Source organism: Conger conger, chromosome 6 (genome assembly GCF_963514075.1).
Source record: "Conger conger chromosome 6, fConCon1.1, whole genome shotgun sequence".
Lineage (NCBI taxonomy): Eukaryota > Metazoa > Chordata > Actinopteri > Anguilliformes > Congridae > Conger > Conger conger.
In genome coordinates this window covers 30,975,100-31,001,508 of record NC_083765.1, presented here as the reverse complement: position 1 = coordinate 31,001,508, position 26,409 = coordinate 30,975,100, and the positions used below count along the sequence as shown (strand labels likewise).

General features: G+C 40.0%; 3 protein-coding genes across 5 annotated transcripts in view; all 3 read right to left on the bottom strand.

The window, feature by feature from the left end:
* loxl3b (lysyl oxidase-like 3b) overlaps window positions 1-1,319 on the bottom strand; it is a 30,668-nt gene extending 29,349 nt beyond the window's left edge. For both annotated transcript variants that reach the window (XM_061247173.1, XM_061247174.1), the window contains exon 1: window positions 1,062-1,319. The gene's annotated coding sequence lies outside the window, so the exon portion shown is untranslated. The remainder of the gene's footprint in view (window positions 1-1,061) is intronic.
* A 1,553-nt stretch (window positions 1,320-2,872) lies between these two features.
* Window positions 2,873-11,921, bottom strand: LOC133131741 (pantothenate kinase 3-like). The gene is made up of 7 exons (XM_061247177.1): window positions 11,482-11,921; window positions 9,800-10,152; window positions 9,079-9,332; window positions 8,585-8,761; window positions 8,255-8,378; window positions 5,791-5,916; window positions 2,873-5,592 (listed from the first exon to the last, which is right to left on the bottom strand). Exons 1-7 carry the CDS (start codon window positions 11,708-11,710, stop codon window positions 5,542-5,544), a joined length of 1,314 nt encoding a protein of 437 aa, XP_061103161.1. The 5' UTR covers window positions 11,711-11,921; the 3' UTR covers window positions 2,873-5,541.
* Window positions 11,922-13,081: 1,160 nt separating this feature from the next.
* On the bottom strand, window positions 13,082-23,438 carry LOC133131660 (mitochondrial antiviral-signaling protein-like). Of its 2 annotated transcripts, XM_061247057.1 has the most exons (7): window positions 23,174-23,438; window positions 19,590-19,628; window positions 18,133-18,262; window positions 17,660-17,834; window positions 16,583-17,031; window positions 15,673-16,282; window positions 13,082-13,576 (listed from the first exon to the last, which is right to left on the bottom strand). In XM_061247057.1, the coding sequence occupies exons 3-6, from the start codon at window positions 18,253-18,255 to the stop codon at window positions 15,680-15,682; spliced, it is 1,350 nt and encodes a 449-aa protein (XP_061103041.1). In that variant the 5' UTR covers window positions 18,256-18,262; window positions 19,590-19,628; window positions 23,174-23,438; the 3' UTR covers window positions 13,082-13,576; window positions 15,673-15,679. The 2 variants fall into 2 exon arrangements, with proteins under 2 accessions (XP_061103041.1, XP_061103040.1); XM_061247056.1 differs by lacking the exon at window positions 13,082-13,576 and having other exon boundaries at window positions 14,577-16,282; window positions 23,174-23,436.
* Window positions 23,439-26,409: the final 2,971 nt, after the last annotated feature.

Genomic DNA, 26,409 nt, shown 5'->3' with positions numbered 1-26,409 from the left:
TCAGTAGCAAACTCAGTGCCATACATATACAGTAGGGCCCTATAGAACCGATGCTGGAATGTGCCGTTTATTAAAGAGAAACATTCCTTCGGTCAGACCAGCTGGCCAGGAATTTAGTAGCCAGCCGGTATGTGGCCAGGGAGGATGGTTCTGTTCTCCTGACACTCAAATTAATTTTTTTGTGTAAAGTACATAGATTTTCGCTCCATCTTTAAAAATAAATAATGATGCCTGGATATTTTTCTCCACCATAATTTCGTTTTACATGGCTCGTAGAGAGTTTAAAGGTAAATGGAAAATTTTAGGTCCAGCATGATGTCAAGTGTTTCCACTGAATGCCAATTGTGGTTGTTCCTAATTAAAGATCAGGCTTGGCAATGCGTTCAACTAGTGGCTGCTGCATTAAACCGCACTTTGTAGCCTATCCACCGAACTCTGAATAAACCCCGGTGAAAGAAAATGCAAATATACGCCTACAGCGTCCTAATTGCGTCCTTATCAAGTAAAACAGATTATTTTTTTCTGCCGATAAAGTAGGCTACAGGCTACCTTGGTGGAAATTGCATTCACGGAAACCCAGGATATGGGCTACAATATTTATAAAGATTTCTCCAAACTGATTTTTAGAGTTCCTATGAAAAGAATGACATGACTTGCGAAGCAAGGGTGATCTATATGATGAGAAAACTACAATATGGATGCGAATTGTAAACTAAATGACATATATTGGGAAAATGCGGATTAAAACAAAAAACATAAACAAAGAACACATCAGTTGTGTCTCAATAAGAAAAACGTATAAAGAATATAAACCTAGAGAAATTCAAACGGTTTCATTCACCAAAAAAAAAGAAAGGAAATTGTGTAGAACGACTAAATTGCAGTAGGGCGCCTACTGAACCGTTAGTTTTAGCTTATACGGTAGCCTGTTTCATTAGCTTCTTACAACTAAATGCAGGCTACCAAAAACATATTTTTTATTTGAAATGTGTAATTATTAGATGATCGCAACATTAAAGTTTCCTGAAAGGAATAAAACCAATTCAATGTTTCCCACTTACCGATTTATTTCTGGTCTCCAGTTAGTCTTTTCCCTTGAAGTTTTTGAACGAGATCTTTTTTGCGTGGTTATCTACAGATAAATGTTAACTCGCAGTTGTTGAAAAGTGAAAACAATGTAATTTAAATATATCCGCATTGCCAGAGTGAATTTCTCCACTTGATAAAGTGGAGATGGGTGCCAATAATGGCTCTCTTTTGTCTGGCGAAATTTGCAGCTGTAAGCTACAGCACTGTCTAAAGAGGAGGAGGTTTTTGCGATTTTTGGTGTCTCCTGTAGGTTCACTCCTGGGGCTTCCGAACTGCTTATAAGGGGCAGGCTCTCCCGAAAAACACTACCTCTTTCATAGCCAATAGTTCCACTTGCGTAAGAGAAATTCTCGCTCAGGTATTCAACGAGATTTGATTTTTTTTATCCTAGAAACTGGAAACCAATTGATACACACAATTGCATATATTAGGAATAATTTCCACTTTATATTGATTATTATTTTACCAGAACTATAGCCAAATCAGCTTATGTCATAGCAAATACTTTATATCAAAATGGTTCATAGTGACGCTATCCGTTTGCAGTGTTTCAACCAATCTCGTGGATACAATTAAAATTTGCCATACTGTTCATATTCTACACGTGTAATTATTAAAAGACATTTAACCTAATCCACCCGAATAACCAGTCGACAAAACCAGTCGGAGCAGTGCATATTGTCTCCCCCTGGAGGCGTGATATTGCGCATGTTCGCGGGAGGGTCGGCTGCTTGTGAACGGATGTTGCTCTCGGCTGGTTACAGTGCATCCGGAAAGTATTCACAGCGCTTCATTTTCCCCACATTTTGTTATGTTACAGCCTTATTCCAAAATGGAATAAATTCTTTTTTTTTCTCAAAATTCTACACACAACACCCCATAATGACAACATGAAAGAAGTTTTTTTGAAATTTTTGCAAATTTATTAAAAATAAAAAACTAAGAAATCACATGTACATAAGTATTCACAGCCTTTGCCATGAAGCTCAAAATTGAGCTCAGGTGCATCCTGTTTCCACTGATCAACCTTGAGATGTTTCTACAGCTTAATTGGAGTCCACCTGTGGTAAATTCAGTTGATTGGACATGATTTGGAAAGGCACACACCTGTCTATATAAGGTCCCACAGTTGACAGTGCATGTCGGAGCACAAACCAAGCATGAAGTCAAAGGAATTGTCTGTAGACCGCCGAGACAGGATTGTCTCGAGGCACAAATCTGGGGAAGGGTACAGAAACATTTCTGCTGTTTTGAAGGTCCCAATGAGCACAGTGGCCTCCAACATCCGTAAATGGAAGAAATTCGGACCCACCAGGACTCTTCCTAGTGCTGGCCGCCCATCTAAACTGAGCAATCGGGGGAGAAGGGCCTTAGTCCGGGAGGTGCCCAAGAACCTGATGGTCACTCTGTCAGAGCTCCAGCATTCCTCTGTGGAGAGAGGAGAACCTTCCAGAAGGACAACCATCTCTGCAGCAATCCACCAATCTGGCCTGTATGGTAGAGTGGCCAGACGGAAGCCACTCCTTAGTAAAAGGCCATGTGCCCGCCAGTTTTTTATTTATTTAATAAATTTGCAAAAATTTCAAAAAAACTTCTTTCATGTTGTCATTATGGGGTGTTGTGTGTAGAATTCTGAAGAAAAAAATGAATTTATTCAATTTTGAAATAAGGCTGTAACCTAACAAAATGTGGGAAAAGTGAAGCGCTGTGAAAACTTTCCAGATGCACTGTATATTTGATGTATTGCTGTAGTATAATGAATCACACAAAGAAGCAAGGTCAATACGGATTTAAATAATTTATTGCAAAAAGTAAAGGAGATGGCAACGGTTGTAAATAAAAAAACACACACAGATTACATAAGTAAAGACTAAAAAGAGTTTGATTGGTCTAAAACACACAATTCCATTTTATCTAAGATTGTCTTCTTTTTAGGCACTTTTTTATCAATGCAGTACTCTACCAGAGGGGTATTTCACAATCACATTACAGGACAAACCAATATACATATTGCCTGAAAACAGTTATATGCAATTGAACCATAGGTATACAATGTTGCAATTTGCTGCTTCTATAAAATAACTTAGTTTGATCATCCATGATAAATACTGAAATCCAATCAGTAATATGTTTCTTTGGTTTGGATTGCCTGCATGTTACAGGAAAACTACAGCAGACTTCACCCCTCCAACAGTTTTACTAAGATTCTTTCCATGAAAAATAATCTTGCAGAATTTTCAATTGAAATCTCAGGCAGGAAATCGTAGCACTGGGTGCATCTAAACAATGTTATTTGAGTAGGACGGAAGAGGGGGCTCTGGCTTCAGATGTTCAGAGCCAGTGGCAGAAATCCTGTATAAATCAAGTGAAACAGTTAACAAATATCCTTACAGTATATCTGAACTTTGAGACATGCACTTTACAGAAATGTAGAGACATTAACATTGTGCTGTAGTGCGGGGCGGCCTGCAGTGTAGGTACATGACTGGGACCCGCAAGGTCGGTGGTTCAAACCCCAGTGTAGCACAGCTTGAGCAAGGCCCTTAACCCTGCATTGCGCCAGGGGAGGATTGTCTCCTGCTTAGTCTAAAATCAACTGTAAGTCACTTTGGATAAAACCGTCAGCCAAAAGACACAGAAATATTTGGAACTGTTATGGAAATGTTTTACTGTGGATTGTGTCCGGGTTCTACGACATCCCAAAATGGACAGCCCAGAAAACACCAGCCGCATTTTGGCACACCCCAGAGACAGAATACAGATACACAAAAAAACATACCATTATCTTAATACAAGCAGAATACACTGCCCATTCAATGGCAAGCAGTACTGAAACACACCCCAGGCTTGTTTATAACAGTATTGATCTAAAATGATGACCAATCTCATTCAATCTGGCCATCTCTGGCATCGTTTGAATAATTCCACAACAGGTTGAACAGCCTACAACATTCAATTAAAAACTTAACATGGGGTGAATTGTATATAGACACAATCACCTCTCACACATCCTGCCTAATTATTTCAGATGTACAATATGAAAATATACCTTTAAAACATGAAAACTACCAAGGTGACACAATGTTTAAAACAGAAAATGAAGTTATACTGCTTCCCCATAAAGGCCACATATGGATGCACCATTTTCAGTGTGAGCATTTCTTTATGGTCCCTTTTCCCTTTAATGCAGCTACTTCAATGGAAAAAAGACAAAGGAACCCTGTTTCTTTTGGTTTCAAACAAGCGAACAAGAATGGAATCAATATATCTCAGAACAACCATTTTACTCTGATTTCAACCAAATACAAATGAATGAAGAAATTAATATAAAATAAATTGCAAACAATAATAATAAAGAAAATGTACCTTCCAAATTATAAAGCATTTCTAGCCAAACTCACTAAAGCTGACAAACAGAAAAGAAGAAAGATTGTAATGAACTGAACAATAGCACAATGATGAACGTGACATACAGGCTCGGTTGCTCTTCATAAAAATACTTACAAATAAAAGCTTTTAATTTTAGTGTCACAGTATATTTGTGTAACATCAGCAAAACATTACCCAAGTCAATGGTCAGATAATAAATAAAGGAAAACCTTGGGCTCCAGATCCTACAATTGACCCTTATTACAAAAGCAACCAAGTGCCTCTCAAACAAAGCAGACCGCTAATGTCTGTTGGTACTGAGATGTCTACGGAGTTCTGAAGTCTCACATTATACTAGTTCAGTGCACAGTACATTAGCACTGACTGACAGGGGACTGCCCCAACAAAGAAGTCATGTGATTGCTACGGCTCATCAGCTGTTGTACTGGCACAGTATGTGACTGCTCAAGATTATTCTCTACCAAGGGTAGCCACTTGGACAGCAAGTTGTTTGCTGCACACAGTAAACTATTTTCTACTATCTAGTATGTCTGACATAGCACTAAATGTTAAATGGTACAATACATTGCAAGATTACACCATGCACATTAAATAGACAGGTCAAGGCAACGCAGGCAGGTTCATATGTAACGTTAGAAGGCGACACATGAGGGATGGCTACAGTATGGAGACAAGTGTTCAAGGAAAGGAGCGATAGACCGGTATACTCTCCATAGGCTGCCTCAGCAGATAAGAGGGCTGAGGAGACAGGTCACACAGCTCTCACTATAGAAATACATTTTAAACCTACATTTCCATGGCATTCCCTAGCATATCTGCCATATACTGGTATGGTAAAGATTGCCTGGGAATGCAGCCATCCTGAATTTGCCACATTTACAGTATGTAGGATGCCAATTATCCCACACTTCTTTAGCACAGATACAGCCATTTTCATAAAGGGAAGATACAAGAGATGGGGGACAGGGCTCTGGGGCTGTGAATTGTCAGTGCCACATCACTTTCACCAGTGTGCAGAGGTGACCTCCACAGGTCATGACTGGCATGTCTTTTGGCCAATGATTAGGAAGGGTTCAACAGCTCCAGCAATGCCCCCACTGCTCCAAAATAACCCTGTCAAAACAGCAAGGAATTCAGTACTCACACAAGATAAGAAGTTTGTCTTTGTATTTATTTCTTAAGCTGCTACTTATTCCTGAAAATGAAAATCAGAAAGCATGATGCACAGCTCAAATCCTGAACACCAAGAGCAGGAGAATGGCTGTACAAACAGTAATAATTATGCAACCACCAAGTTAAACTCCATCTTACCTCATGCTGCAGGAAAAGTGCCTTCAGTTGGCCTTTTGACCAGTAGTCCATAGCATAGGCCAGGAGTTTCATTGAAAGGGTATTGACCCTTAAGAAGTTACCCACGAACACCACCCGCTCAATATTCTTCAAAGGAAAAAAAAAATGTAATGGGTAAGAACAAGCACCCTGCTTTCCTCTCAATACATTAGCATAATCAAGGGGTTTCCTCAAAGTCACTGGGGGGTCAAATATTTACCATCTTCACTGATCCAATATCACCAATGTCAAATGGGAATTGTTAGCGATTAAAGATTTGAGTTGAATTGTTGAAATCCCTTTGATTAAGACGTTACTAATGAGAGAATCTATGCAACACCCCCAGTTAGGCATCTACTGCAGGTGTCATCACAGCCAAATAAACCAAAGTCTTTTAGTCTTATATAGAGACTTAAAATCTTATTTCTTTTACAACTCTTCTAAATAATAAAATATCGCCAATGAAGACGGTTTGGCTCATTTCAAGATTTGCCAATGTCAAAACAATGTTCCTTGTCAAGCAAATCTTATCTCAGAAATTTCCAATGGAATAAGAAAATTTCACTTGTCAAGCAGACTTAAAACAAGCTAATACTTTCTACTTGAGAGAATACATTGAAGGTACACGACTGCAGAATACTGCAGTACAATTTAAATAAATTATAGCATTTGGGAGTGCTGGCCTCATTCTGTTTATTTTTACAAAGCAATTTCAGTCATCTGTTTCTATGAAGGAGAACTTCCATAAATTACAGGAACTAACTTGTGACTAAACCAGAGGTTTCCATAACTTTTAGTCTCAGGGACCCCTATAAATTACCACACTGTGGCTGAGAACCACAACTTCAATAAATCTGACACTAGCAAGTGTCAACCAGAGGTATGGTAAGGTAAGTCTGAAAGGCTTATAATTTATCTTTTGTAATCATGAGCTAACCATTTTGTTGTGTCAAAATCCAATTTGATTATGTTATTGATCTATAAACCATCTAAAATTATATTGCAATCACAAAATATTATTTTACCACAGACAGTATGAGGCGCCATACATTCATGATAAATATTTTGTGAAATTATTTAGTCACCCAAAGCTAAGCTAATGTCGATTATATTGAAGGAAACCATATTTTTGAGCATGTCTCACACAATGTTATTCCTGTTGACGATTTCTCAATGGAATTCAGAATTGACCACAACCCTGTAAGTGATGTAAATTTTGGAGCATACAGTGCAGTCTGTAAGTATTTGGACAGAGGTACAAGTTAGTTCTTTTGGCTCTGTACTCCAGCCAACTGGATTTGAAAACCACAAATACAAGGGTATTTACATTCATATTGGGTGACCCATGTAGGAATTACATCCCTTTTTATACACCAAACCCCCCCCCCCCATATTTTGGGGACCAAAAGTTACTGGATAGTTCGCTTCTCAGCTGTTTCTGATTCTAGAGGACCAAAGTCAATAACAGTCAAGGAAGCCATTATGAGGCTGAGAAAAAGAAAAAAAAACTGACAGATGCTAAAGAGACATAGGCCAAACAATAGGCTTATCAAAATCAAACCAAAGCACCCTCCTCTGTGAAACATGGTGGTTGGGTGTTATGGTTTGGGCATGTACGGCTGCCACAGGTGCTGGCTCACTTTCCATTGGCTCACTTGAATTGACAATGTAACTGCTGAAAAAAAAAAAAAAAAAAGTTTCTTTTCTCAATAAGCCTATTGTTTTTTTTATTTATTATTTCTCAACCTTCCTTGTATTTCATTGGCATAACTCTGGTCCTCATGTTGACAAATGCCAATAACAGACTCCAAAGGCTATCAAAAGCCTAGAATCAAGACTCCAAAGGCTATCAAAAGCCTAGAATCAAGACTCCAAAGGCTATCAAAAGCCTAGAATCAAAGACTAGATAAATCCTTTTTATATCTGTACTGAGGAAGCAATTGTATACACCTGCCTAATCAGAAACAGCTGAAAAGCAAACTGTCCAATCACTTTTGGTGCACAAAAACTATATATATATAAAGGGATAAAATACATGGATCACTTGATATAATTTCAAATAGATTCAAATGGATTACAGAGCCAAAAGAGCAGAAATTGTACCACTGTCCAAATACGTTTTCTTTTTCACTGTACATTTACTTTTTACAAGAAATTCAAAGTAAGCTTGCATCACAGTCAGTCGTGTGAAGTTGCTGTCCTGTGCGGGTCAAGCGGCTTGATAACCAAGGATCATAGAGTTGGCACAGATCTCTCTGCTGTCATAGCCCTGTACAATGCTGCTTGATAAGAAGTCAACAAGGCAGCACTGTAAAGAGGCTAAAAGCAAAGAGTAGCATGACTCCTCAACACGGCCTGGATTCACCCACAAAGACAAACCTGTCAGTTCTTGTCACATTAGTCCACAGCATGTAAAACAATAGGACAGCGAGCGACAAATGCTGACCTCATTCAATGCACACATCCTGGTGATTGAACCAATGTTGTTGGTGATGGTGACAAGTGTGGCCCTGGCCAGGTCCTCTTTAGAAATTGACTCCCGCTTCTCCTTGCACATCATGTTCCCAAAACTATGACAAGGCAAAACAAAGACTACTGACATGTTGCAGCAAGCAAAGTTATCAGGCACATCATACCCGTTCTCACTCAACCAGATTACCAGTATCACTCCCTGAAACCAAAATGGCTGTTTCAACAGAATGTTGAGCAGTTAAGATTTACATTGTACTGTGAGGCCTACTCATGACCCTCAGTGTCTGCCAACCCATCGCTGTACCTTGAGGCTACGGCCCAACCTGGAAGGCCGAATCTTTCATAGTCCCCGCCGTAGATGTCCCGCACAAGCTTGTCCACGCGCGTGCTCTCGCCCTTGGATGCCATCTCTAATGCCTCCTCAAAAGTGGAGCAGCCTGTAAGCAGGCAGCACAGGCCCAGGAAAGTCCCTCCTCCAAGGCTAAAAGATTTAATATAATAATAGTGCTGTTAGACCCTATGCCCTGGGTGGAGCTAAAGCTTATCCTCCCCCTATCCTAAGTAGCACTTGTCCAAGGAAAACATACAGAGTTCAATGCCCCCTCCTTGTAAATACTGCCCTTTAAGCTCCTCAAAGGGGCAGACACAACCCTCTGCCCCAAACTGAAAAACTGATTGTGCTAAACACTGCCCCCTTGTGGGCTGCTGTGGGTGGTTCTATTTTTACAAAGATAAGTGGCAGAGAGGAGTTTGGTGATTGCAGTAGTTGACTTCCCCCCCCAACTTAGCTGACCTCACCTGGTCCCAGTAACACGTTTGTAGTTGTCTTTGGAATAAACGGCCAGGAAGCTAACACCAGAACCAATGTTGACCAGCAGGAGAGGGTAAGGGTTCTCCAGTGTGTAAGACCTCTGGACACAGCGTTCAGGGTCTGTTGGGTTCTCAAAGTAGTAGCACTCAGAGGGTCCGCTGGAAACAACCGAATCGATGTAGAGAACCCCTCGGATCAGACAGTCCAGCTCATCCAGCTTCAGCAGTTGAAGGTCGGCCATCTGGGGAAAAGTACACCTAGTCAGTTTCACAGCGCATAAATCACAAACCCTGTGAATGACACAATACTGTGAAAGAATCACTGAGACGCTTTGAAATGTCCTGACAGAAATGTAAAAGCAAACTCAGGGCCAATGCTGACATTTCACAGAATAACATTTAAGAATTGAGAAAATGTATTTTTTATTTTTCTGACATGTAGTTGGTTACCACTGAACCTTGTCAAATGTTAGCTATTCTTCTGTTGGAGCTGGCCATTCAGGTCTGCTTCATTCATGAGCAAAGAAAAAAAGTGTCTCGTAGAGGTATGCAAATTACAAATCAAAGGTAATTTCTGACCCAGACCCATGATCCAAACCTCCCATCCCCAGTGACAAATAACCCTCCATTGCCTCAGGAGAGAGCCAATCGAGTGCGTACTGAAACAAACCCCTACGGAGAAGGAAGCAGGGGCCGTTTTTTGACCCACCATACGGAAGTCGGGTTCAAACTTGTAGGCCCCCCCCCCAGTTGCACAGAGAGTGGTGTGCAGGCTGGAGAAGTGCTTGTTGCGGCCCATCTGCAGGAAGGCAGGCAGGTCGTGCGTGGGGAAGCGGATGAAGTGCAGGTTTCCAGTGCGGCCGCACAGCGTCAGGTCCTTCAGTTCCAGGTGCACGTCGCGAATGCCCGTGGACCCGTATGCCACATTGGAGGTCAGGTACCTCCGGATGCTCTTCAGGTTCTCCACCTCCTCCTGTTCCTCCTCCGCTGTGATGTCCTTGGGCTCAAAGTACACCAGCTTCACCAGGGTCCCTCCAATGTCCATCCCAAACCAGGGGAAGGCTGCAGAGGGGGGTAAGGTGGCAAAATAAAACATCTCTAGATCCTGGGAAAGAAACAACACTGTGAGCAAAACAATGTGAGCCAGCCTTTGGTCTTTCCACAACCTGCTTCGTCAAATCAGTGCACCAACTGCTTCTCCAAAACTTTGGACTAGCTCAAATTGCATTAGGATTTCCATCCATGTAAGGATAGAGGCTGAGCACACACTATTTGTTTTTTCTACTATTGCTTTTTTTATCAAGTCTGTAACGGCCCCACTTTACTATAACCCATCACAATATTTTTGCCATGTTATTTGATTCGGTTACAAAATATACATTGTGTTCCATGACTGCGACACAACGCAATAAATCAGACCTTTTTCTTCCTAGATAACAGTCTCTACGACATTACGCAAAACGGAACAAGGGAGATTCAGCTGATGGTAAACTACATAAAATTGACACAGTGACAAGCAGCATTATCTGCAGATAAATACGGCGGTATAACGTTGCACTCCATTTTTCAAGGCGGATAAGCCACTGGAACACTTGGGTTGGAATTAATGCGTACGAGTGCGTCTATGCTAGCAAACACATTAAAAGGTTAACTTTACATTTATACAAATGAATGAATGAAATAATGAATGACCGAATCAATAAAAGGATTTAGCTAAGATATATAGCAGAACAAATGCGCCCCTAGTTGTCCAAGTAAGAGCCTGCAGCAAGTAATGCATGAGAAAATTAATTTTTCTATGCCTTAACTTGATATAGATTTCAGACCGGAGCAAATGCAATGTCACTACAACCAACCCTACCAGACATTTTGGGCGTATTTTTAAATAATAGTGAAAATGCCAGGCGTATTTAACTAGCTAGGTAGCTAGACTGCTAACACGGTCACGCATCACGATACAATTAACATAGTAACGCTGCCGTATAACGTGTACATAACAATAATGTACCTAATTATAACGTTACGAGCTCACAATACGACTCATTTTAATTTAATATTGAGTAGGCGCATATTACGTAACGGATCAACTGGCATACCGCGTTTGTTGTTTCTTGCGGATTTTCCGTAGCCCTGCTTAGTCGCGGTATGCACATACTGTATAAAGGCGTTAACCTACCGACCAGTGAAGCACGTAGCCAGGTCGAACGTAGCTCGATGTAGCTAGCTATGACTGGCAATGTGGGCTGCGTTTAGAATGGCATACCAGAAATTCGAAGCGCGCAATCCCTTTGTATTTATATAGCTAGCTAGCCAATGTCTTATCGACAATGCTTTTCACTGTATGCATCATTAACGAATTTGGCAGTTCATATAATAAAAGTGAAAACCTACGCGGCCTGTTCTTTTTCAGCGAGTCAATCCTTTGCCTGACAATTGTGTTTGATGCTCGGCGCTCGCTCTCTGCACTTGTTCCGGCAGCCACATTCTCCATGACCGCCCCTGATCTGGAACTGTCTGCCGTTTCCTTCCTCGTCGTACAGGATTGCTTCAGCGCCCTTGTTTCTTGGCCTTCCGTCTCAGTGACTGCTCCATCCTCGTTGTGAAAACCGTTCAGTTCCATTGGAGAGCATTTACAATTAACAACTTCCTTGACAGGAACAATACTGAGCGTGTTTTTGACTGCTTTTCATTTCCATTCAGGTATCAGTGCGTACATGTTCTTTGTTTACAACGACAGTAGGTCGAAATATCTTTTGTGAGAGCTTGCGCACTGCATTTTTACTGAAGGTCCTCTGAGCCAATCGTAGTCTGGTTTAAGGCAGTTGATAGTTTCAAGAACCAGTAAACTGTCTCCTTTTCCCGAGCGAGGTGGAGTAATGTAGGCCCGCCAGAGGAGTGGTCGATCTGTTCACAGCGCCTTCCCTCTTCTCCCAGTAGTTTGACTGTGCCTATCCGTCAACGGTAATATCAAAGTAATTACTTTTTTGCTCCTCTTAACGGTTTTCAGAGTCCACGTCGTTATTTGCTTAGATAAGATGTCCTAAACCTAAATGAAAAGGACAGTTCTTTGCTAGAAATCCAATGCTCTACTTACATTTGCACTGTGAAACATAGTGTTGGGGAGTTTAGTTTAACTACATTGATAGTTGAACTATTATGTAGTAATGTGTAGTAATGTTGGTTGAACCAGAATTACTTTTCTTTGTCATTTTGAGGTGTAACTACAGGAACTACCAACTACTTCGGCCCTAAAATATTTATTTATTCTTAACCCCTTTGACCAAATAGCCTACTGCCACCTCCTATTGTCCTAAACAGACATGCAGACATTTGACACTTAAAACATGTCATGGCTGTAACCTTGGGGTGGTATTCAGATGACAGTTTAATGTCTATACTTTTTTGAAAAACAGAAAATTTTTGTATGTTTTACTTGCCAAATTAAGAGCTACCAAATAATTCCTTGTTTTTCTATAGATGTGATCAGTTTAATGTTGCTTATTGCTGTATGAATATGAGATAATGATGCATATGCCATGTGACTGACATGGGCAATGTGCCAAATCTGAGGATGGCAATGTGACTTTAACTGGTCAGATGTAAGGAAAATGCATTTAAATAACGATTTGCCCTTCTCACAAATTTCAATTGATGAAACCAAAGAACCAAATTGAGGGTTTGTGAAAAAGATAAGGCAGTCGAAAAATCCATAGGAGTGTTGGTAACCAAGGGTACAACTAGTGAAGTCAACCAACAGCATCTGTAGACCCACATATAACAGTAGTACAGTATAAGCTATCCAATTTATATAGCCTTTTTAAACATTACAGAAGCAGTAGAACCTAAGATCACTTTCCCAAAACTGGTCAAGTCTGAAAAACGCACCTTCCTGTTCAGGCTTGCTGGATTAACAACTGGATGAACATTTTAAGGAAACACAGCTGCCCAGGACATGATCAGTTTATGCATTTGCACACGGTTCAGGCCAAAATCATGTTCCTTAATACTTTATTCACAGATTCAGAACGAGTTCTATGCAAAAAGGAACATTATGGTACAAAACCATAGTACAATATTTTGGTCCTCATTTTTAATGTATTGTATATTTTAGCTGACAATAAATAAAGTAGAGCCCCACCGCCAATTATGTCACTATTGTATAACACCTCCCATTCCCAACTATGGGTCAGTGGAAGCTGCAGTTCTGATGGAACCTAAAAGAAGCCTTCAGTTGTTTTTTTAAATGCTGTGTTTATTTTGGAAATGCAGAGAAGAGACATTTTCACAATTAAACATTTTCACAAGTGTTGTACATATGGTACATCACTAAAAGGAAAGATACTGATCACTAAAAAGAACGGGACTTTGCATTTGTAAAATCGTTTTCAGGAGCAGTTTTCCTGGTATCCTCTTTGCAGATTTGAGTTACTCCAGAAAAGTACTGTTCTTTTTGAAGATGAGGGAAGGCTCTTCTGAACAGTAACATCTAGAAGAGAGACAGATCATAATAAGAGCAGGGAGAAGACAAAAAAAATGAAAGCATAAGAGAAAGTGGGGAAGGGGGAAAGGATGGCTTGGGTAATCAAGACAAAATGGTTAATGGAAAGTTCCAACACAGAACAGGGCATGAGCAGAAATATGTGTTCAGAATAGTGTTCAGGACATATCCAAGTTCTCATCTCATCACTCTACTGGTCACCAAGGGGAATACCATGGGCCCTTGGTCAGTTAGGGTGACGGTAGGGTTTCTAACGGTCCCAGTAACAGTTGTTTGTGACAATACAGGGACTATCCCACCAACTGAAACCCTCCCTGGACGACACTGTGGCCAGTGACATGCTGGCCTGTGGGTATACAAGAAGATTGCGTGAGGTTTTTTGTAGTCTAACTAGTTAACCAGCTAAAGTACAGTATGTGCTCAATTTCAATTTGTAGAGGACTAACAATAATAAACTGCATTAACTAAGCTGTCTTAAGATGAAGCTGATCATTTTAGGCTGAACCCTATCCGTGTCTAAATTTACTTTGGATATTAAATCTTTTGGTCATACCCCCAGTGTAGTTCCACCCGTTTCGTGCTCTACGTATTTGCATGTCCAAATTGTTATCTCACTTTGGGATGACCAAGTGTTTGCTGCTTAGATATGATAATATTTTATATATTTAGTGTTATTAATTGTACCCCTGGCCTGGGTGTGCCATAGGACATACCTGTGCATGGGAATTTGGCCAAGTCTTTAAAAAGTGCGGATTGTTTGACTGCAGTCCTTGGTACTCAGTATAGTGATTTACAAATCTTCCCGAGATTGAGTGATCGCAAGGTGATTCATTCCAAATCAATTTCTGCCCGGGGAAGAATCTATTTTTAGAATTCATCTTGAACGGCACCACAGGTTATATAGAACATACATGTGTGCATAACGACGCACAATGCCCATGTTTTTACGTCATGATAAAGTCACAGTGAAGTCAAATTCGGATCAGTGTCGGATATGATAGAATTTTATTCTCACTTACAAATGTTGATTCACTATGAGAAAAAGACACAAGTCTCATTGCACAAAAAAGTGCATCAAAAAGGCAAAAGGGTATCCTTTTCTCGTATCCATGTTTATAATTAGTGTGCATTTATGGTTTCACTTACAAATTGATCAGTTTGAACATGATTACAAGTGCTTTAGCAAAAAGGCTCTTCATAAACAGATTGAATGGTAAGAGAATGAGAACATTAATAGAAAGAAAATGCTGATATGCATACAGTAAATAGTAAGGGTTTCCTTGCATAATGCTTTCAGTTACTATTCGAGTTTTTTGAGTAATTTAACCTGAAAATTGGTTTGTCCCTAACTAATTTCATGAAATTCAGAGTATTCAAAGAAGAAACAAAACGAGTCAATTTAATTTCAGGTCCTGTTTGTATCATAAATATATGACACTAACATTTTGTAAATGTTGGATTATTATTAATGACGTTGTATGCATGTTAACAGTCATGTATTCCATTTTGCTCAGTTCTAATCAATTGTGATTATCATCACTGATAAAAAAATAGATAAAATCTTGTGATTGCCTTTTAATTATTTTCTAATAAAGCATAGAAAACATTAATGTAATTGTAAAATAACCTTTCCCTTGGTGAAAATCATATGCCTACCTGCCATTCTACACTAACCACTGCCTGATTTTTGTACATTATTGATGCAAATGATGTGATATTTTCCAAAACCTGTTCTTAATTTCCTAAATCGTATCCCCACTCTTTCACCTGTGTATTTAGAAAGACAGTAAAATGAGAACTTTGTTGCACACTTAGTGACATGTACTGCCCTAAGAACTAAAGACAGGAAATGCACACCCATAGTCCTTCGTTCAATCTATAGGCACAGGTTAAAATGAGAGGCAATCTCACTTTCCCTCATTTTCTAGGTAAAAAACGTCCTATGGGATGTTTTTTTCTTTCAGCATTGTCCCAACCCTAAATAGCAAAAAAAATCTTCCATAAAATAGATTCATGCTGAATGTTGTAGTCTACATGTTGCTAAAAAAAAACTTTGGAAACTGGGCAGTATAATCATTCATTACCTTCCACCTAATTCTTGAGCCTCCACAGCATCACTGCAGCAGACAAGCCAGCGATGGCAAGTGCAGGGATGTAGTAGTTCTCTAGCAGGTTGTGTGGGAAAACTACTCTCTGATCTGGGTTTAACTCAGCCTCAGACCCAGGAGAGCTGGAGCTCTGTGTGGGTGCGAGAGAGGGTTGTTGGTTTGAGACAGGAGGGGCTTGCCCTGTATAGTTTGGCAAGGAGGCATCTTCGGACACGTGCCCCACATTCACTCGTACATCCTGAATGCTGACTAGGCTCGAGGAGACAGAGTCGTACTGGTTCTCTTCAGGCTCGTTGCGTGAAGGCACAGTGGTCCCACTGGGCTCTGTGCCCTCCAGACTAGAGCTGCTGATCTGTAGGCGGCCTGTGTTCCCAGAGTACTCCTCAGGCACAGGTGCCAGGACGGCCGGGTTTCCAGAGGGCCGGTGGACCAGGACATTGAACGAGAGCAGTGTCCCAGGTTTGCTGAGGAACTCATCTTCACTCACGGGGCAGCCGATGGGGGAAGACATGGCCGGGCTATCAGTGTGGGTCTGCTGAGCTGAGCTCCCTTGTGCTGGATGTGCCTGGATATCGTTTGCCACAACCTTTATGAGAAATTTCAATGAAAGAAAAATTACTCTAAACTGATTGTATCATCTATATTTGAAGTTTGAAAGGTGTTCATTCAGTTGAGAATGTTTATGTGAATTGAGATCAGCACACTGTGTTGCAGTTCCATATGAAATGTGCTATACAAATACAGTTTTGCTTGCTTGCTTTTTTCTTTTCGTTTTTGCTTGTATGTTGTCCATTTGACAAAAACTAGGGAATTTTTAACAAAGGTACAGTTTAACTCAAGTAATGTAAAATACTAATAAATATGTTCAACACAGCACATTACTTACCTGATTAACAGTTGGATCAGAGTTCTCTACAGGCTGCTGAGTGGCATTGGCAGATGGCATGTTGCTCTCCTGAACTGGTGGTTTCGCTAGGGACATCTGGGGTTCAGGAGCACTAACTGCAGGTCCAGGGGTGAGGGTATCTGAGGCTGGGGGGAGGCTGGGTGGCAGTGATGTGTAGTCTGAGGCAGGAGCCTGGGAGGAACGCCCAGGGAGGCATTCCCCTGAAGAAGCTGCTGGGTTTTGAGAAGGTGCTGCTACCCCTGAGGCCTCCACATCGACAGGGGCCAAATTCTGCTCACTGGAAATGGCCACTGATTGGGGATCTGGCTGTGGCAATGGGTTTTCCACTTTTGGAGTCTGAAGAGGTGCTTGGACAGGGTAATTTGGAGGACTGGGATCTGGGGGAGGACTGGGATGGGCATTCACTGCAGGGGCCACAGGAGCTGCATCTACATAACAAGAGGTATGATTGCAAAAGTAGCCATTGACACAAAGCATTTCAGTAGCCTATCTAGCCTATCGTTCACAAAGGCACAATGGTTACATTTACAATTAATTTATGCAGCTTTAGAATTTTTGCACTATGTTATACTAGCAACAACAAATAAATGAAAACACAATTATTGAGACAATTGATAAAACAACATTATGGACACATGGGGAAAATATATTGATTTGGATTGTGAGTATTTTCTTATCTGGTACAATACATACACATAAATGGTAAAAAAAAAAAAAGTATTGGAACAGCAAGGTCAATTCCAATTAGTTTTTGCAATACACTGAAGACAATTGAGGTCAAAAGATGTACATGAGATGACAGATTCAGAAATTCTGCTTTTATTTCCTAGATTTGTTACACAACTTGTAACATATCACCTTTTATCTGAACCCCAAGTATTGTATTGGGGTATTGCATTCAGTGTATTACAAAAACAAAGGAATTTGCCTTGCTGTTCCAATACTTTTGGAGGGGACTGTATCTGGTAACGTATTACTGTGGCAAATTATTTTGTTGTCTTAAAAAGTTAAGGACTGCTACGTGGCTCATTTAGTTAAGGCACCATGCTGACTTACTTGGGCGAAGGGACTCGTATTCGGCCCTAATTTCACTGGCGAGTGTCCACTGCTCACAGCGCTCCAGTGCTTTGATGAATTCCTCTGGCCAGTTCTCCCTTCTCTTAAGACAGTCCAGAAGCAACTGCATGGCATTGTAGTTGCCTGTGGTCTCTCTCTTTGCATCAATTTCGTCCTTAAAAATGTATTTAGGAAAAAATGATAGATTTGTGTTAATACTGGAGTACGGTACTTTGAGTACGGTATGGTACTTTGAGTGCATTATTGCACTTATACAACACCGCACGTTTATTTAAAAAGATATTCTCATTTTTAATTATGGCTCCACCACTATGCACACAAACATAAGGGCAACAGAACAATGAAAAATGGTTTTGCCAACGTAGTTAGATTGTGAGATCCTTGGAATGTGTTTCAGCCAATTGCAATGTGAGGTCGGAACAAACTGTTGTATTATTCTTCTTGTGACTCACCCGGTCAGACGGAGTGAGACAAGACAGATATGGCATGATCTCTCTCACTTTGACTTTAGACACAAGTGTCCCCATGTTCCGCCGTATGTAGCCATCATACAGTCTATCACTGGCAAAGGACATTCTCAAGCTGCGTGAATAAGAAAGATGGAGAAGAAGTCAAACACAATTGTCTGGTGCTTCAGCTCAGCAGTTTATATAATCTATCTTCAAAGTCCATTTAGATATTGATTTTCATGAGCTCTATATCTCCTGAAAATGCAGAGCATGGTAGCTGTTTAGAATGTGAAGGCCAGAGACCACACCTTTGTTTCAGCTACTAAAAATAGCTTGGCCCACACTTTTGCTCAAGACAAAATAACCCTAACCCTCCACTCATATAATGCATTTCCTTTTTTTCACTGAGAAACGGATCAGTGTTACCCCGTTCTCTTTCCTTCCAGTGGTCATGCTCACTCAAAATGTGAATGTGGCAGTTAGCAGCTGTCTGCTGAAATAAATAGAAGTGAAATCCAGCCCTACATTTAGGGAAACATGGGAATGCACACTTCTCTATTTCATGGACCAGCTATAGCAAATATAGCACATTTGGAGAAAGTCCTGGGCTTTTCTTAAGTCTTTAATTAATGCTTTGCTTTGTCATTATGGGTTTTCCCCATACATGCAATTCATAGAGTAAATTCTAGAAGTCATATTCTAGTTGAGGCTGACACAAGGAGAAGGTGTGAGTAAGACATGATGACAGGAAGATGGAAACTGGTTTAAGGGTCTGTTAGATTCTTAAACCGCTTTTATAACATATATTCCCAGAGCACTTTAACACCTGTACACCTACTTATTCACACAATTATCTAATCAGCCAATCGTGTGGCAGATGTGCAATGCATAAAATCATACAGATACAGGTCAGGAGCTTCGATAATGTTCACATCAACCATCAGAATGGGATAAAAAATTGGATCTAAGTGACCGATCTAAGAGGTTTGAGTATCTCAGAAACTGCTGATCTCTTGGGATTTCCACACAGAACAGTATCTTGAGTTTGCAGAGAATGGTGTGAAAAACAAAAAAACATCCAGTGAGGACAGAAACGCTTTGTTAATGAGAGAGGTCAGAGGAGAATGGCCAGACTGGTCAAAGCTGACAGGAAGGTGACTAACGCACAGCGGCAGAAGACTTAATTCTAAAAAAGAAGTCTAATAAATACCTAAAAGTGCTCACTGAGTGTACTTTAAGATTCAGAACTAATCTATGTCTCTCTTAATTCCAAGTGTTTGGGAAAAAAAGGAGCAGTGTGATTATAAGAATGTGTTTACAGTACAAACAGACATTTGGCAAGAAAAGGTAATATTTGAACTTGTATATTAACATCAAACTTAATAATAACATAAGTGACATAACATTTACAGATACACTTCAGTTTTTTGGTGAACCAACTTGAGCCTCAGTGAACTTGCCTTTCACACAGGTCCTTGCGTCATCAGATCAGTGAAAAACTGAAATAATAAAAAGTTGCATATAATTAGCCTACTATATATATAATTCAGTTGGCCTACTATCCACTTGTGCATTGAAGAAAAATATTGATGCTGTGTCCATGCAACCACCTTGACAAAATGTGCAAGATACAACCGGAATGACATGCATCCGCAGTGATAAACATTCTTTCAACAAGACATTTCTTCAAAACATATTTGTATTTAATATACTGTACTTCTGTAGTATACGGTATGTTTTCTGTACCTTTTCACTATTCATACACTCAGTTTGAACAACCAGGACAGGCAGTGCAGTTATCACAGCTGTACTATAAAGAAGCGGACGGAGGTCAATGTTCAGGTGAGATAACTAGCAGTTATAAAACATTTCCATCACCCTTATGCCTATATGCATTCCTTCATTCCAAACAGGGACTTGAAACTTAACTTAAAGTTCTAATGTCCCACATTCTTTGGCGTGATTTGAAAATGAACTAGGGGCTACAGAAATACGCAATGGAATTAACAGCAGCAGAGCCATCTTACAGTATAACAAGACTGCCTGATAGCTTAAGCAAAATGGGGCTCGGCTTTGCTGGTACTGGGAAATTTTCAGGGGAAAGTACTGCTGAACGGCCAGGAGGGGACAGTCTTACGGACCATGCAGAGTACCAATGCTTCAGTAAAGTGTAGGAGTGGGATGCTGTGCTGCAGAGCACTGGCTCCAAAACACTGTGAGCCCATGGCTCTGTTAATCAGCAAAAAACACACTTTCTGTGATACTCTTCTTCTTTAATTGTAGCCTGATATTGTCTCATTAAAATGCTAATTTCTATGGTAAAACAAATGTGTGGACCAATACTGTGCATGTAACCTGAGCTACATTTGTCTGGTGTGAATGCCTGAGGAAAGTGCAAGATCATGATAATGACATTCCACTAGATCATGACCCGCCTTGTTACCTACATTTGGGTTTTTGCATAAACCTGATTCATTGTATCATTAAATATCCATTAGATTTACTGCAAAGAGCAGGGAGCTTCCTAATGTGCTTTTCAACTTATTAGTATTAAGAAAAAAAATCAATTAGCGATGCCCACTGAGATCCTATATCTTCAAACTCACAGTTTGATAATGACTGCAATTCAACACAACAAATTAAAACTCAATGCATGTTATTGAAAAAATAAGAATCTACTACGCAATAGTATAGCTGATCAGCGCACTTGTCCCTGGTTATAATCTGCACTTCAATGTATGTTGCTCTGGATAAGAGCATCTGCCTGACTGTAATGTAATGTAATGACCAATGCCAAACCTGCAGATCGGCACAGTATGTATTGAAGTCATAGCTATACTAAGTATAGCAATATGTGAATAACAGAACAAATTGACAGCCCTGTAACCTTGCAAAGCCTGTCTGTTTAGATACAACACTGCCCACTGTGTCACTTCATTGCCCTCATTGCTTTTGCATTCCATGCTGTCCTGGCAACTCTTGTGTCATATTGTCTCTGAAAATGAAAACATGCTTTGAAAACCGTGACAAGGGAGGGCACAACCTAACAACGTAACCTAACTTTTAGATTTTTGATTATTTAAGAAAATATATATACACATATACATGTACATGTCTTTACTATGATTGAGGACCATCAGAACAGTTCTAGGACATTCCTGGTAAATTACAGTTCAATCAAAAGTAGTGAAACTGTAGTTTTAATACAAGTCAAAGGTAGCTGAATCCAACATTTCTTACCGTTTACATTTTCCATCTGTTAATTGTCCTACATAAATGGCCCATGACACCTTTAATTGTCTCGGAAGACATGAATAAGAGCAAATGCTATATAGGACAGAATAAGTGCATGGTATACATGGAATACAACCTTTTTTTGAATAGTTTTCAAATCATCCTGCCACTCACACACATAAGAAGTGAGTTACCGTAATACATAAGTGAACACATCAGTTTTGCTCAAATGACAATGAAAATTCCCCATGGTTCAACATGCCCTGGTCTCCACTACATAAATGCCCTGGTCTCCGCTACATAAATAATACCACAAATAGTGCATTACCGGACATAATTTGAGTGCCTCTTGGTGAAGCGGGTAACAAAACGTGACACTTTGACATTGTGAACAAGGTGATTGAGGAGGGAGGTGCATGGGCATTTGGGCACGACAGTGCTATGGTTCAAAAGGAACTGTCAACCTGTCCTTCAGTAGATTTTTAATTATTACAACTTGATACAGCCTGGACTTGGACTGTGTCCAGCTGGTAAGCGATTAATGACCTCCAGACTTTGGAGGCATATTATTACAGATAGGAGAGGCCTTCTTTAGTGGGCACTAAAGAAGTACTGTTGTACTGTTACCCAAGATAAACCCACGGAAATGCTTTTTTGTAGCCCCTGTAAACATATTCACCTCCAATTGCAAAAGCATTCTCCCAAAATTAAAAACAATTAATTATCCTTATAGTTCACACTCTTTCACAGCATATTTGAAGTGGGCTGAATATAGCTGCATGATCAAAAGGCCAGGATTCAAATCCTTGAAACTGGTTGAAGCATTTCAGAAATAAATAGGTATGTTAGTAGACAATATATCTAAAAGTGCAAACCACTGCAAAAATGGATAAATGGCTTATCCCACTCAAACTCCAATCCAATCCAATTCAAAACTGTAACTCATTTATAAAGCCAGTGCTAGCACTACTTGCTCTATAAAGTTTTGCAATCACAGTTTAAAATATGGCCTTGTATACAACAGTGGAAAAATAATATCACAGTATACTATCTGAAACATCTGTGCTCTGTAGTATGTGAAGAACCTGAAAAGTGAGATAGTGACATGGCAAATGCACTGGTATCCTCTGCACTGACGGTCCTGCAGTGGATACCAGCAGACAGGTTGAATACTGTGCATGGGTCACTGCTGCACTTTATTGTTTGTCTACTAATAAATACTTTGTTCAGTATTAGAGGCACACATACATGGAGATGTGTGTGACACAGCTATGTGTGGCAATGCCAGCTGAATGTCCTCTAACAGGTAGGTCATTGGAACCTTGCCATACCTGTTGATAGTCCTAGTGCCATGTTGCTCAAGAAAGATTGTTACATGACAAAAGGAGCCAGTTTCCCCAAATAAAGCCTACCAATAACCTTGATGTACCAACGATAAATACAAACGGAATATTAAGTCTAATACTATGCTATTAGGACGCGGAGAGTAGCTGTATTACACATAGGGTTACATACTAACATACAGTTAATAGTGAATAACAATAGCAACGAGCAGTTGGATGACAGAAAAGACAATTTTAGAAAATCATGGCAAGATAGCGGGAAATAAGCTATTATTCTGGAGGCTGATTATTATTACTATTATCATTTTTACGATAGAAAATAAGTCTACGTCCGTTTACCCAAGCTACCACATCCATCCCTTTCCGGTGCGTAAAGATTTTTTGGTTTGTAGTCTTAACCAGCAAAAGTACAGTATGTGCTCGACAGCAATTTGTTATATCCTAATAATATTTTTCAAGTTACTTACTGTCTTAAGGTGAAGCTGATGATTTTAGGCTGCGCCCTATCCGTGCCTTATTTACTTTCGATATTAAGAGTGAATTCCTATTCTTTAAGAGCCTTGATCCTTCCGTCGGCGTAGTTCCGCCTATTGCGACACACGGAGTTTGATAGTCTTATTGGAGTACAGATGTGTACATCAATGATGTCAAAGCTTATATTATTCCTTCAAGTGTCAAGTCTGTGTCTTGTTTAACGTGTCCAAGTCTTCCACTCACTTACAAATGAGCAAAATGTTTGCCGCTCAGATACTATTAAATCACTTGAAGCTTATTATTTCGCCTGGCAGGGCTTCAGTGTGCTCGAAGTAAAGAGGAGGCGTGTCTTAACTCTGTCCTTATCGTGGTATAATACAGATCTTATCTTACATTTTAACTGTAAAATGTATGGAAAGTTATTGTGGAAGCTTTCTTCATGTTACCTGGATAAACATTTAGATTATACCAGTAAATAACCCGGACGTATCGTTACCCTTGCCTTTAACCAACTGAGATCGAAATTAGTCGGTGTCCATTTATAGATGTGGACACAAAAGATACACAACTTCCCACCTGGCATCAAGAACTAGCACACAAATCTCCACTGAATGAAAACTGAAGGCTCCTTGTAGTGTACCATGAAAACATAATGTCTCATGCCCATGGATCAGCAGACACAACGGAACCATGTGACGGAACAAAACCCACTCTGATTGAGCTTTTGCAGTTCATTTTCACCCTTCATAGTTGAAAGGACACCTTTAGAACTGACGTTGTAATTTAGCACAAATTAACACATTTTGTGAATTTACATATTTGGTTAAATATGACTCTTCTGGGTGTGAATAAACTGAATGTTCCTCAGTAAGGGGACTGGGAGAGAAACTGAGCATACTGTCATATACTCATTAAACCTTATTCAGGTGCACCACCACCACTTTGAGTAATAAGTTATAATAAGTTACTTCACATAACTTTTGATAATGAAGCAGCCAAGAAGATTTTCATTAAACTGTAACTATATGTGTGGAGGAATAACACTATGCCTGGCATTACCATGCTATAGCCTTTCTGACCCTGGCTCAAGCTACAAGCTAACCTTCAACCCGGCCTAGCTATTTCTTGTACCGTTGTAGTTTTCATGCCTCTGTTACACTGAAGACTCAATTGTTATGATAAAGTTTAATAATATCTATGACAAAGACTTAATAAGGTGGCACGGATGGTGCAGTGGGTAGCACTGCCACCTCACAGCAAGGAGGTCCTGGGTTCGAATCCCTGTTGGCCAGGGCCTCTCTGTGTGGAGTTTGCATGTTCTCCCCGTGTTTGTGTGGGTTTCCTCCAGGTACTCCAGTTTCCTCCCACAGTCCAAAGACATGCAGGTTAGGCTGATTGGAGAGTCTAAATTGCCCGTAGATATGAGCGTGTGAATGGTGTGTGTGCCCTGCGATGGACTGGTGACCTGTCCAGGGTGTATTACTGCCTTTCGCCCAATGTATGCTGGGATAGGCTCTAGCCCCCCTGCGACCCTGTTCGGGATAGGCGGGTTAGGATAATGAATGAATGAATAAAGACTTAATAACTTTATGAGCGAACTATCCTTTTGAACATTGGACGTCATGCAAGAACCACTTATACAGATTTGTTCTTAAATTGCTTGCATTCACCAATTTTATCCTATTTAAAAAAAAATTCTTGCGTGAGGCTCCCTGACATCTTTTCTTCTCATCGGAAGAACTGTAGGTCTGCATTGACATGCTGCCGGATCATTTTCTTTGATCTCTTCAGTACTATACCTTGTTAATCATTCATTATTTTATTGATTATCAACTAAATATCAACTTCGCTTTCAGCAGTCATACAATACAGTTGTATTTAGAGTTTAAATGTGTCCTTAAATTCCCTCTGATATTCTCCATATGCTCTTTGCTCAAGTCTGTTCTAAGGGTCCTTGGTGGTTTATCCTCATACTGTCAAGCTGTTGGCAATGCCCAGATTTATCCATGTTACTCAGATTGATGGAGACATTCTCATGAAGAGTCCATTATTGTATACGCATGTCTTTAATCTGGTCTGATAGCGATACTCCATGCGGTGGAGCTGTGCATCTTGTTGCATATCTAAAGTAGGCCTACCATTTACAACAGCAACAATTATTTTTGTAATTGTGTTTTGAATCATTACATAATGGGGGGCGACATTGGCTCAGGAGGTAAGAGCAGCTGTCTGGCAGTCAGAGGGTTGCCAGTTCAATCCTGAGCAAGCAAGACACCCAAATGCTGATTAAATGCTATGCTACTGAATGGGGCATGGGTATCATCTGTTTAACTACAACCACAGTGACCTTTAGTGTTCAGAAAGTGCATTCCCAAACACCATACTGAAGCATTCATAATCCAGTAGAAGAGTACTTACCCACAGCAATTCTGGGTGAACTGTATTAATATTACAGAATACTCTTGGATTTTGCTTTCTTCAATAATGTCTTTAAACATGTTTTTTAAATCTATATTACAATAATTATATTACATTTTACAGGTTATATAGGATGATGTTTTCTCAATATTCAGTATTGCTTGTTATCCTCTATGTAAGGGATGCCTGAATAACTGTGTCAGGCACACGCTTTGCCGAGAGCAAAAAGCTAAATGGGAGCATGCAGAAATTTGGACTTTTCTACTGAAAGAGGTGGTCAACCACTGTAAAGAGAAGTATTCAGCAGGTGTACTTTTTTGCAGAAATAAAGACCCTTCTAATAGCAACACGTGTTAAGTATCTTCCTGACTGGATGGCCACTCTATTATAAGACGAGGGTGGATTTTTCCTTCTCAATCCAACCATGTAATAGCTTGTAAATGCTGGAGTTGGACCAAATTAATCTTATTATTTCAAAGCACTGGAATCTCAAGCAGTTCAGGACAGGTTTTTGATGTGTTCTTACTCCATTTTGTGCTCTATGCCAGGCAATCCCCAAACAAATATGAATGAAACTGTTAACTTGTAAAATTGCACAAAGGAAATTTGTTCCTTACTTCAACCCATTGAGAAAATTCACTTAATTTTATTAACGTGGCTTTGGCCTTTAAGGAACTCAACAGAAATACACATTTGCCCTGTAAATTAATTAGTTAATCTTTGATTCTTTCTGGTGGCACCACTTCTTTAAATGTATTATTTTGCTGTGATTTGCAATTGCAATTTAATGTTCCACACTGAAATGCTAAGA